The sequence below is a fragment of the Chiloscyllium plagiosum genome, chromosome 32 (assembly GCF_004010195.1).
Source record: "Chiloscyllium plagiosum isolate BGI_BamShark_2017 chromosome 32, ASM401019v2, whole genome shotgun sequence".
Lineage (NCBI taxonomy): Eukaryota > Metazoa > Chordata > Chondrichthyes > Orectolobiformes > Hemiscylliidae > Chiloscyllium > Chiloscyllium plagiosum.
In genome coordinates this window covers 28,493,645-28,506,923 of record NC_057741.1, presented here as the reverse complement: position 1 = coordinate 28,506,923, position 13,279 = coordinate 28,493,645, and the positions used below count along the sequence as shown (strand labels likewise).

The following is a 13,279-nucleotide window of genomic DNA, read 5'->3' as shown; positions in this document are numbered from 1 at the left end:
ACGATGCATATAATTGGCTTCCAGGTGTCTTTGTAATTAAAGCAATTAATGAAAGTTGTGCTTTGGCTATTGAAAGGCTCTAAATATTGACTTCATAAGAACTTAAACGTTTCAGTCAGTTTGCTCCCAACAATAAGTGCTTATGGATCACTTTGTATGCAGCATGCAAAATATGTTCTCACTGTCTGTCTGAATTCAACTAATAAGTGTACATGTAAATCAAAAAGAGCTGCAGCCTGAAGTAGAATTGTGGAGAACATACAGCACAGAAACAGGCCATTCGGCCCAACTGTTGTGTGGGGATAATGTTCCTGACAGATCTCCTCCCAGCTGTCTTCATGTCTTCTTATGAACATATCTTCCTATTCCTTTTTCCCTTGTATGTTTATTGAGCTTCTCCTTAATTACATCTGTACTATTCACCACAAATACACCTTGTGGTTGCAAATTACACGTTCTAAGTACTCTCTTAAAAAGAAGCTTGCCCTGAATTCATAATTGGATTGATTAGTCAATATCTTACATTTTATGGCCCCTAGTTTTGAGCTCTGCTACAAGTGGAAACATCTATCATGGTTTTACACTTATCATAATCACTATAACATTTTTTTATTATCATTCATCTTGATATTTCCAAAAGTGCTCTTCCTTTGCTCAGTTTTATTAAATTAATGATTTCTTCTTTGAAAGTCCAATTGTTAATGGGGATTAATGCAATGGGCAATGTTGGCTTGTTCAATGTAATCTTAAAGATAAGCCGTAGTTGCAACGTTCACTGTGGTTCCTGGAAACTCCCTTGGGTGTTTAAATACCTTAAGACAACAGCTTCTAGTCTTATCTCTTGATATTGTTTCAATGTATACTAGCTTTTGTCAATTTTGACTTCATTTCGGTAGTAGTGGATAAGGGGAACCTGGCTTCCTGCTCCATAACTCTGTTCAATGAAGTCAATAGAGAAGATCAGATCTGATTTAGGGATGGCACGGTGGCTCAGTGGTTAGCACTGCTGCCTCATAGTGCCAAGGACCCAGGTTCAATTCCAGCCTAGGGCAACTGTCTGTGTGGGATTTGCACATTCTCCCCGTGTCTACATGGGTTTCCTCCAGGTGCTCTGGTTTCCTCCCACAATCCAAAGGTGTGCAGGTTAGGTGAATTGGCTATGCTAAATTGCCCATCGTGTTCAGAGATGCATAGGTTTGGTGCATTAGTCAGGGGAAATCTGGAATAATAGGGTAGGGGAATGGGTTTGGGTGGGATATGCCTCAGGGATTCAGTGTGGACTTGTTGGGCCAAATGGCCTGTTTGCACACTGTAGGGATTCTATGATGATTTAAAACAGGCACCTGGTTCATGACAGCCACTTCATGCACCAGCTGCAACTCCAAAGGCAAATGCTGACTTTTAACATCAATGGAGATGAAATTTCTGTGCTTAACGGACAATTTGCAATGTTTGCATGTACAGGTGAAAACCCAGTCCTATGGGTAATAGCATCAGACTTTCAGACAAGAGCTTTGTGTTATTGCAGCTAGTTTAGTCTAGTGAACAGGCTTGAGGGACTGAATACTTTAAAAAGTTCTTATGATAATCATCTTATTTTACTCTTGGGAGACAGCAGTTTAACCAGTAGCCCTTTTTTTTCTCTTTTTATCTCAAAGCTTCAGCTCCAAAGATAAAACCACTGAAGAGTGATGTGGTGGTGAATGAGGGGAAGAAGCTCGTGTTGAGATGTGAAGCCATTTCAGGTTATCCACAACCCACCTTCAAATGGTATAAAGATGGCAAAGAACTGATCAGTAATAAAAAATCCAAAGAAATCCGGATAAAGAGAAAGAAAAGGTATGTCCAGTTCCGAATGTGGTATCTTTTTGCGATTATTGTTGACTGGCAGGAGATTTCATAAGATGCATCCTTTGATCAAAGTGACAGTGTCTTCATCCTATTTATTGTTAAACTGGTCTTCCTCTATTTGATTATCAGTGCACCCTGCGGTACTGTCCCTCTCCTGGGTAAAGCGCTTAGCATCCTGGATCAGTAATCAGAAGGTCATGATTCATATTCCAAGTTGCCTTACCAGACAAAATAGCTCTGGTAACTTGTGATCTAACACATTAAAGGCTTGAAATGAAAATCAAACTGTCCACTTTTCTAATCGCATCCTGAATGATGGGTGAATCCAGTCCAACTCTACGTCCCACTCTTGATAGCTGAGGATGAGTAATAAATGTGACCCCTGCTGGTGTTGTTCACGTCTGGAGAACAAATAAAATGTCTCACTTGTCTGACATTGTTGGAAAAATTGTGTCACTCAACTCTGCTTCCACAACCTGGATGATAGTAGCTGTTTAAGAGAGGGTCAGTCTGTTTGATGCTTCTAAATGTCTTTTACTAACTTCCAGCTATCAGGAGCTTATGGCCTTGCATGCGTTTATATGTTTCATTCCCAAAGTTAGAGCTGAATGTATCCACTGTTCTTTTGATTGATACCTTCTTAAGAATATCTGTAATATACCCTTTTAATGAGTGAGAGCTCTGAAACATAATGTCATCTGCTTCATCTCCAAGTGCCCCTGTTCAGTAGAGTTTCGGAGCCTGGATCTTTTCCAGACCTCTTTTATCTGTCTTCTTGTGGGATGTGGACATCGCAGGCTGGGCCAGCATTTATTGCCCATCCCAGCTACCCTTAAGAAGATGGTAGTGAGCTGCCTTCTGGAACCGCTGCAGTCCATGTGCTGTAGATAAACCCACAATGCCCTTCGAGAAGGCAGGGCCATCCCTTAATTTCTCAGTCTCTGACTTTAGCTGAGAGCGGTGTTGATTTAAAGTTGAAATTTATAGATCTCACAGAGTTGCCTCATGCATTTCTGAACATTCCCTGGAGTATTGTCTTTTGTTTAACCATGTAAATGGCTTGCTTTTTGCTCTTTAAAACCTTCTAAACCAGCCTTTAGTTTAAAGAAAAGCTTTCAAAACATGCTGTTTATTATGCTGTTTAGCAAACAGATGGATTCCCCAGTATCATCGTCCTCTTCATTTGTGGAAAATAATAGTAATCATAGAATCCCTACAGTGTGGCCTAACAAGTCCACACTGGCCCTCTGAAGAGTATCCCACCTAAACTATTCCTCTACATTTACTCCTGACTAATGCACCCAACATACATTTCCCTGAACGCATTGGGGAATTTAGCATGGCCAATTCACCTAACCTACACATCTTTGGATTGTGAGAGGAAACCGGAGCATTGGGAGGAAACCCACGCAGACACGGGGAAGAACATGCAAATCCCACACAGTCACCTGAGGCTGGAATCGATCCTGGGTCCCTGGCGCTGTGAGGCAGCAATGCTAACTACTGAGCCACTGTTTCACCCCTAGCATGTCAAAAGAACTGAGGATTTGGCATCAATATGACATTTATTGGATTTGATTTCAAAATTGGGTGGGCAATAAAACAAATGGTCAGTCTGATTCTGTCAGATTCTCACTAAGTTTCCCTCCTCATCTCCAAACACCATCCCAATCTGCCTCGTTACTTTTCCTTTGGCTCCTCCTCCTTCACCACTTCGCCTTTTCTGGCTGGGAAGAGCAGGGGTGATAATGAGTGGCAGGTGGCAGAATTGTGGCTGGGTTGTGGGGAGACCAACATCTAGATGAAGATGAATATAGACAATGTCAATAAACGATGCCAGCAACCTCCAATAATTCTCTGTGCCCTGGCAAACTGATTTAACCTCTTATTTACAAAGCCCTCCATTCTCTCATATCTCACAATACATGGGGAGATTAAATCCTTAGTCAGAGAGAGGGAGAGACTTTGAAAAAACTTTTAAGTAGGGACAGAGACAGTTGGGGAGGGAATCCCACAATTTACGGTTGGGATGGTAGAAGACACAGCTGCCTATGTTGGGGAAAAGAGTGGGAGAGACAGAAAGCAACAATGGGAAAATGGAACAGTTATGTGGCAAGTATAGAACTTGGAAGGGATGAGACCAGATAAGAATTAAATATGAAAATTTGAAAATTGAAGCCATGGTAGACTGAGAGCTCAGATCATTTAATAGAGGATGATGGGTTATAGGATATGGACAGTTGCATTTTGGTTGGACTCAGGCTGGGACTGCAGTGAAATATTTTGGACAGAATCAGATGAATGAGCAGAAATGGGCAGAGACAGGTAGAGCAAGAAGAAAAATAACAAAAGAAGAAACCAAATAGAAGATAGTTGAGAAGTTATTTCAAAAAGGGAATAAAGTTTCACTGTTTGTTATCTGACCTCCAGGATTAAGTTACTGGCTTAAACTCATGAAGGGCTAATATGTGCTCATAAAAGAGAACTTTATGTAATAATAGTGTTACAGTTCCATTATCTTTTCTATTTGAGGATGGTGCATGATGGAGTTAAACAGCTATTGATTTGCAGTGAAGGACTGGCAGTACCCATCACTATTCTGTTCTCTTACATTGAATTACAGGAAAAATCACTGCCTTATAAAAAGTCATTAATATTAACATGCATTTTTTAAAAACTTTGGCTTGTTATTGATTTTGGAATGTGTTTGCTCAAACAGCGAATGCTGATATCATCTTTGCAGGAGTAACGTGGGAGGGATAGCTGTGAGACATTTCTCATCTTAACAAGTTCTGCAGCTAAATTAATCTGAGTTTAGTGCCGGGGTTGAGAAACTTCACTTACAAGAATCTGTTGGTAAAGCTAGGGCTTTTCTGGTGGTGTGTTAGTGTCGCTATCTGTGGTCCAGAAGATCCAAGTTCAAGTCCTACTCGCCCTAGACATAACATGTCTGAATAGGTTGATTAAAAATAGGAGAAAGTGAGGTCTGCAGATGCTGGAGATCAGAGCTGAAAATGTGTTGCTGGAAAAGCGCAGCAGGTCAGGCAGCATCCAGGGAACAGGAGAATCGACGTTTCGGGCATAAGCCCTGAAGAAGGGCTTATGCCCGAAACATCGATTCTCCTGTTCCCTGGATGCTGCCTGACCTGCTGCGCTTTTCCAGCAACACATTTTCAGCTCTGATTAAAAATAGGGCCTTATTGTGCATTGTGACTTTGAGGGCAATGATGGCATAGTGGTATTGTTACTAGGCTAATGATCCAGAGGCTCAGCCTAATGCTCTGGGGGTATGGGTTCATATCCCACCGTGGCAGATGGTGGAATTTATAGAACATTTGAATATTACAATGCAGGCCCTTTGGCCCTCGATGTTGTGCCGACCTAATCCGAAGCCCATCTGACCTACACTGGTCCATTCTCATCCATATGCCTATCCAATACAATTTAAATGCACTTAAAGTTGAGGAAAAAGGCTCTCCCTATCTAACCCTCTGATTATCTTAAATGTATCAATTAAGTCACTCTCAACCTTCTTCTCTCAGACGAAAACAGCCTCAAGTCCCTCAGCCTTTCCTCATAAGACCTTCCTGCCATACCAAGCAACATCCTAGTAAATCTCCTCTGAACCCTTTCTAATGCTTCCACATCCTTTCTATAATGCAGTGACCAGAACTGTATGCAATACTCCAAGTGCGGCCGCACCAGAGTTTTGTACAGCTGCAGCATGACCTCATGGTTCTGAAACTCAGTCCCTCTACCAATAAAAGCTAACACACCGTATGCCTTCTTAACAACCCTATCAACCTGGGTGGCAACTTTCAGGGACCTATGAACATGGACACCGAGATCTCTCTGCTCATCTACACTACCAAGAATCTTACCATTAGTCCAGTACTCTGCATTCCTGTTACTCTTTCCAAAGTAAATTGCCTCACACTTTTCTGTATTAAACTCCATTTGCCACCTCTCAGCCCAGCTCTGCAGCTTATCTATGTCTCTCTGTAACCTATAACATCCTTCATCACTATCCACAACTCTACCAACCTTAGTGTCACACGCAAATTTACTAACCCATCCTCCTATGCCCTCATCCAGGTCATTTATTAGAATGACAAACAGCAGTGGACCCAAAACAGATCCTTGTGGTACACTAGTAATTGAACTCCAGGATGAGTATTTTCCATCAACCACCACCCTTTGTCTTCTTTCAGTTAGCCAATTTCTGATCCAAAATACTTAATCACCCTCAGTTTCATGCCTCCGTATTTTCTGCAATAGCCTACAGAGGGGAACCTTATCAAATGCCTTACTGAAATCTATATACACCACACCAACGGGTTTACCCTCATCCACCTGTTTGGTCACCTACTCAAAGAAGTCAATAAGGTTTGTGAGGCATGACCTACCCTTCACAAAACCATGTTGGCTATCCCTAATCAACTTATTCATCTCTAGATGATTATAAATTCTATCTCTTATTACCCTTTCCAACACTTTACCCACAACTAACATAAGGCTCGCTGGTCTATAATTACCAGGGTTGTCTCTACTCCCCTTCTCGAATAAGGGAACAACATTTGTTATCCTCCAGTCTTCTGGCACTATTCCTATCGCCAATGACGACATAAAGAACAAAGCCAAAGACTCAGCCATCTCATCCCTAGCTTCCCAGAGAATTATAGGATGAATCCCATCCAGCCCAGGGGACTTAGCTATCTTTACACTTTCCAGAATTGCTAACACCTCCTCCTCGTGGACCTCAATCCCATCTAGTCCAGTAGCCTGTATCTTAATATTCTCCTCGACTGCATTTTTCTAGTGTGAGTACTGACAAAAAGTATTCATTTAACACTTCCCCTATCTCCTCAGACTCCATGGTCAACTTCCCACTACTATCCATGATTGGGCCTAATCTTACTCTTTTATTTCTTAATCTTTTATTCCTGATATTCCTATGGAAAGCCTTAAGGTTTTCCTTGATCCTATCCGCCAACGACTTCTCCTGTCCCCTCCTGACTCTTCTTAGTTCTCTCTTTAGATCTTTCCTGGCTAATCTTAACTCTCAAGCACCCTAACTGAGACATCACATCTCATCCTAACATAAGCCTTCTTCTTCCTTTTGCCAAGAGATTCAACTTCCTTAGTAAACTGCAGCCCAGTTCCTCCCTGCCAGGTTCCTCCCTGCCTGACCAGTACTTACTTATCAAGGATCCGCAGTAGCTGTAGCTTGAACAAGCTCCACATTTCAATTGTGCCCATCCCCTGCAGTTTCCTTCCCCATCCTATGCATTCTAAATCTTACCCAATTGCATCGCTAATGCCTTTCCCCCAGCTATATCTCTTGGCCTGTGGTATATACCAATCCCTTTCCATCACTAAACATAACTGAATTGTGGTCACTATCACCAAAATGCTCACCTATCTCCAAGTCTAACACTTGGCCGGGTTCATTCCCCAGTACCAAATCTAATGTGGCCTCACCCCTTGTTGGCCTGTCTACATACAGTGTCAGGAAAACCTCCTCACACATTGGACAAAACCTGACCCCTCTAAAGTATTTGAACTATAGTATTCCCAGTCAATATTTGGAAAGTTAAAGTTCCCATAACAACTAACCTGTCACTCTCGCTCCTATCAAGGATCATCTTTGCTATCCTATCCTCTGCATCTCTGGAGCTATTTGGAGGTCTACAGAAAACTCTAAACAGGGTGACCTTTCCTTTCCTGCTTCTAATCTCAGCCCATGCTACCTCAGTAGACGAGTCCTCAAACGTCCTCTCTGTCACCGTAATACTGTCCTTGACTAACAAAGCCACACCACTCCACCCCCACCTTTTTAATATTTTCTCTGTTCTTACTGAAACATCTAAATCCCAGAACTTGTAATAACCATTCCTGTCCCTGCTCTACCCATGTCACCAAAATAGCCATAACATCGAAATCCCAGGTACCAACCCATGCTGCAAGTTCACCCATGCTGCAATTTAAAGAAGGGTATTGTGGCTCTCTAACGCTGGGTCAAAAAGTCCCTAGTTTTGACTCCAGAGACGTCTCACAACATGCCTGAATGGGTAAATTAAGAACAACTAAATTGGAAAAGCACGGGGCAGGAGAAATAGTTGAGGAGAGTCTGTTGACATTGGCAGAAAGGTCAAGACTGGAGGATTTAAGGTGATTTGGCAGAAGGCAATCTAAAAATGTTTTTATGTTGTGACTTGTTTGAGGATCTGGAATGCACTGCCTGAAAGCATGGTTGGGGTAGATTCAATCATGCCTTTTAAAAGAGAATTTAATTATTATCTGAAGAGGGGGGAGAAAGATTCATGGCTAAAAAAAATAGGGGTGTGAGACCAGCTATGTAACTCTTGCTGAGACCCAGCACAGAGATGCAGGGCTGAATGGCTGTCTGCTATGCTGTCACCATTTTATGACTTGATCGTGCGAGTAAATCAAGAAATCTGAGTTCAATGGGTGTTGCATACAATTCCAATTTTCTTTCTTGAAATGTTATGCTTTCACGTCCCTCTCATATTTACTCAAATAGCTTTCTTCCATGTGTGATGGAAGTAGTAATGAGGAATGATGAGATCAGATTGTGCTTTCCATTCTCAGTCCATCAACAAAGAGGTGAATTGGAGCACCCCTGTCACTTCTTTGGTTGGGATGAGCCAACTTGGCGCAGACATGAATCAAGCCTAGTGCCTGCAGTGAGAACTTAGAAATTGAAACCAAATTTAATCATGCAGTGAAAAAAGTAAGAACATTTTAACATTTCTTATAGTTGATTCCAAAGGATAATGTGAAAAACATGAGACCTGGATTAATATGATGCTTTTCGTGACCATAGGATTTCCCAAAGTAATTTATAGCCAACGTAAAATACTTAGGAAGTGTGATTACTGTTGTAATCTGGCAGCCAGGTTGTGCACAGTAAGGTCCTTCACACAACAGTTATAATCAGGTAGTCTGTTATAATGTGTATATTAAGGGATAAATATTAGCCAGGACATCTGTGAGAACTTCTCTGTTTTTTGATTAATGCCATAGCATCCTTTGTGAAAGGGCAGACGGACCTTGACTTGATGTCTTATCTGAAAGATACCAGCTCCAGGCATGTGGCTGTCCTCAGTACTGTTTTGGAATGTTGAGACTAATCTCAGGAGTGGTTCTCAAGCCCGTAATTTGTTGATTCAGAGGTGACAGTCTCCTCCTTTTGAATAATTTTAAATGAGAATTTCAATCATTCAAACGTGAACTGACACCCAGAACTTCAAATGGAGTCTGCTTGTGATTTGGACTCCATGTGGGGCAGCACGGGGGTGGCTCAGTGGTTAGCACTGCTGCCTCACAGCACCAGGGTCCCAGGTTTGATTCCAGCCTTGGGTGACTGTCTGTCTGTGTGGAGTTTGCACGTTCTCCCCATGTCTACATGGGTTTCCTTTGGGTGCTCCGGTTTCCTCCCACAGTCCAAAGATGTACAGGTCAGGTGAATTGGTCATGCTAAACTGCCCATAGTGTTAGGTGCATTAGTCAGAGGGAAATGGGTCTGGATGGGTTACTCTTCGGAGGGTTGGTGTGGACTGGTTGGGCCGAAGGGCCTGTTTCCACTCTGTAGGGAATCTAATCTAATCTAAACAGTAATATTGTAGCCCATAACTCACTTTCAGAAACTCCAAGGAGATGGGTCCTATGCGCCAGGTGCTGTTGAAGGAAAGTACTTTAGCTTTGCCACTTGAAGATTTATCTGTAGTTATGGAATGACAGGCCTCTCTGCAATGCCTAAGGAAATTTAGTCCTAGATCAGATACACTCCCACTGAACTCCATTCAGTTCAAATACAATGTGATAGTAATTTGTTGTTGCATTAAGTTCCCCACTCTGTTTGAACACAAAAACATACTGTACATCTCTGCCATATACCTTCTAATGGACAACTAACTTGATTTGCTTTCATACTTGGGCTCACGCTAATACCTGTTTTAATAAGTAGCCACCCTGTTGAGTTTGTTGAAAGGTATGTGGAGTGCCACCATGTGCATTATTGTGTGCAGTGGCATACTGATGCTGTGTTTTAACATCAAATGTGCTCATCTTCAGATAAGCAACAGACTGGAACAGATCTCTCCAGATCAAATAGGAATAGAGAATTTGAAGGCTCCCAGCACCACCTAATAAACAGCTTGTGCAAAGTGCCTGCAAGAAGCTTTGGAAGTAAATTTGTTTCCTAAATTTGTGTCAAACATTAAATATCAGTGAGATCCCATCCCCTCCCTGACCATTCCCCACAAGTTTTGAGAATGTATTTCCCCATTATGTCAACTGTTAGTACCAAGTGCACATAGATGATTCACAAAAAGGAATTTTATTAATATTTCATATTACATCCAGCCCCTAATGCGTCTCACAGTAGGGATAAGGACTGTCTTTCTTTATCCTTGAGTTGTTGCACAGTCTGCTGTGCTACTGAGTCGTGGGATGTGGCTTTGCTTCTGCAATTAGCTAGTATTTATATTTAAATTTTTCACGTATACAGGTGCACACAATGTGTGCATGTTCACACGTTCCTCCTCTTTGATGAGTTAGTGGAGGAGGGGATGAAGATGACTACTTGCTACCCACCCACCCGAGAGGGAGAAGGTAAATTGGAAAGCAGGAAAAGCTGAAACACGCTTGAATGCTTAAAGCCAAACAGATTTGGGCTAGAAGCCCTTGCCATTAAACCACTTTATAAAAATGTGGTTGCCACAGATTTTTTTTTTTAAAAACAGGCTAGCAATGAGCCAACTTTAGAGAGGGTGTGTAGCAGTGAAAGATGTCAGAGCTGGAGAATTTTCCTATGTTAGCATCAAGTAGATATCCCTCAATTAGACACAGGGCTAGTTGTTTCTGTATACTCTCAAGAAGGTTTCCAGCCTAACTCTGAGTATGCCTTCAGAAACCAGCTTCTCATGATTGCTGCGAGTCTTTCCTGGTGTTGGAGATCTTCGTAAGATCTGGGTTGCAAAACTCTAGTATCAATAAAAGCCGCAACATCTTGACACAGAATTAATCCAGCTCTGCTTAAAGGCCGAGAATTAAAGTGAATGGCAAGCTAAGTTTTTAGATGTGAAATGATTTGAATAATTTACTGTTATCAAAGAGGCCCACCGTATCTTAATTGTTTTGGCACTGTAGTACTTACCATTTTTATCCTTGCTGACACTATGGTGTACAGTATATTCCTAACTCCTGCAGAGAAGCCATTCACCCCTCCAGTGCACGAAGACAGGGCATGTTTGCGATGATACTCAGATGTCTGTACACAGCTTTGGTTTCCTTACTTAAGGAGGGAGGTATACTTAACTCCACTTTTCTCAGCTTGTCTCCATAAACCTCAACTCCCTTGCCAATCAAAGGGCTAAAGAAGGTTATTCAGAGAAGGTTTGTTTGGCTGATTCCTAGGCTGGAGAGGAATCATTATGAGGAACAATTGAGCCCAGACCCACTGGAGTTCAGCAGAATGCGTGACATTCTTTATTGAAATACACAAGATTCTGAAAACGCTTGACTGTGCAAATGCTGGAAGGATGTGTCGTCCAGTGGGGGAATCTAGAATGAAGAGACAATCTCAAAGTGAGGGGTTTCCTATTTAAGATAGAGTCATACCACATGGAAATCCTCCAGTCCAACTCGTCCACACCGAACATGTTTCCAAACTGGAATAGTTCCATACGCCTGCATTTGGCCCATATCTTACCAAACCTTTCCTATTCATGAACTTATCTAAATATCTTTTTAAATGTTGTGACTGTCCCTGCATAACTGACAGCTCATCCCACACACCAATCACTCTCAATGTAAAAAACAAAGTTGTCCCGCATATCCTTTTTAAATCATCCATGTCTCACTGTAAAACTATGTCCCCCAATTTTGAACTCCCCTATCTTAGGAAGAAGTCAGGAGTGCGGTTCAGGTCAGGCAACATCCGAGGAGCAGGAGAATCAATGTTTCGGGCATAAGTCCTTCACCAGGAATGAGGCTTGTAGACTAGGGGTGCTGAGAGATAAATGGGAGGGGGGGGGGGGGAGGGTAGCTGAGAATGTGATAGGTAGATGAAGGTGGGGAGAAGGTGATAGGTCAAAGAGGAGGGTCAAGCAGATAGTTGGGAAAGGTAATAGACAGGTCAGGAGGGCCGTACCGAGTTGGAGGCTTGGGACCTGGGTAATTTGAGGGGAGGGGAAATGAGGAAACTGTTGAAATCCACATTGATCCCGTATGGTTGCAGGGTCCCATGGCAGGATACGAGGCTGAGTCATTGAATATACCCAAGAGGTATGGGCAACAAATGATGGCCTATCCAGCAATGCCCACATCTCATTATTGAATAGACAAAAAAGTGAACTTGGACAACTTTTTGATTGACGGGAAGTCGAGGGTTATGGGGACAGGCAGAAAAGTGGAATTAAGGCCACATCAGATCAGCTGTGTTAAACTGGAACAGGCTGGAGGGGCCAAATGGTATACTCCTGCTTGCATTTCCTAGGTTCGTATGACAGAGATTTGGTCTCTCAGGGCTTTGAGGGATATGGGGAAAAGGGATTGAAGCTCAAGATCATTGGATGCAGAGGAGGGGCGGCAATATGAAGAGCTGTCTTCTACTCCTCTTGTTTCCATTCTTATGTTAACATCTAATCTCCAGGAATACCTCTCGCCACTGCAGCATGACCTGGTCACCTCTTCACAACAGGCACTCAACTCTTCGGGTGTGTATTAGTGTTGCTTTCCTCCTGTTATCTTCCCAGAAGTGAAGTTGACTTTTGCCTCTCTTCACAGGAAGGAATCAGAACTTCTGATAAGGAAAGTGAAGCCATCGCATGCCGGTGAATACATGTGTGAGGCTATCAACCAGCAGGGTGAAGACCGGTCTATTAGCAACATTGCGGTAACACCCGGTAAGAGGGTTTACATTGATTCATGTCAGTGGTGGGTGTGTCTATGCTAATTCACAATCACCAGGCTTGTAACTGCTACTTTTGACATTTTCACTTCAACTGGCTGTTTACCCCAAGTTGTCTCAGCATACCAGATGTTCTGTGATAGGGAAAAGTCAATAAGAATGTGACCCCTTTGCAATTGTGTGGAAACAGATAGAAGTGCAGCAAGAGAGAATTTAGATACGGGTTGGCCCAATGCCTAATGTACATGCCAGGGTTTATTCAATAGTAACGGCTTATACAATGCAACCTCTTATGCTGGACGTGAGTTATTAGCATTTCTGTTTAGAACAATGAAAGAACATCAAACAAATCAGATGTTTTATGCTTAACTATCTAATATAAATGAGAGTTAAAAGCCAAGCTGCTTTTAGTTTTGCCTAGTGGTGGAAATGTTTTAATGTTGCATTTTGCAGTGCACTGCAGATTGCAGTGATGGATGCTTTTTCGTCTCA

The 13,279-nt window shown here is 42.3% G+C and overlaps 1 protein-coding gene across 1 annotated transcript in view; it reads left to right on the top strand.

Moving 5' to 3' along the window:
* Positions 1 to 13,279, top strand: part of nrg1 (neuregulin 1) — a 218,729-nt gene that overhangs the window by 27,812 nt on the left and 177,638 nt on the right. The window contains exons 2-3 of the mRNA XM_043674320.1: positions 1,659 to 1,839; positions 12,664 to 12,782. Of these exons, the coding sequence (XP_043530255.1) occupies positions 1,659 to 1,839; positions 12,664 to 12,782 (300 nt within the window). The remainder of the gene's footprint in view (positions 1 to 1,658; positions 1,840 to 12,663; positions 12,783 to 13,279) is intronic.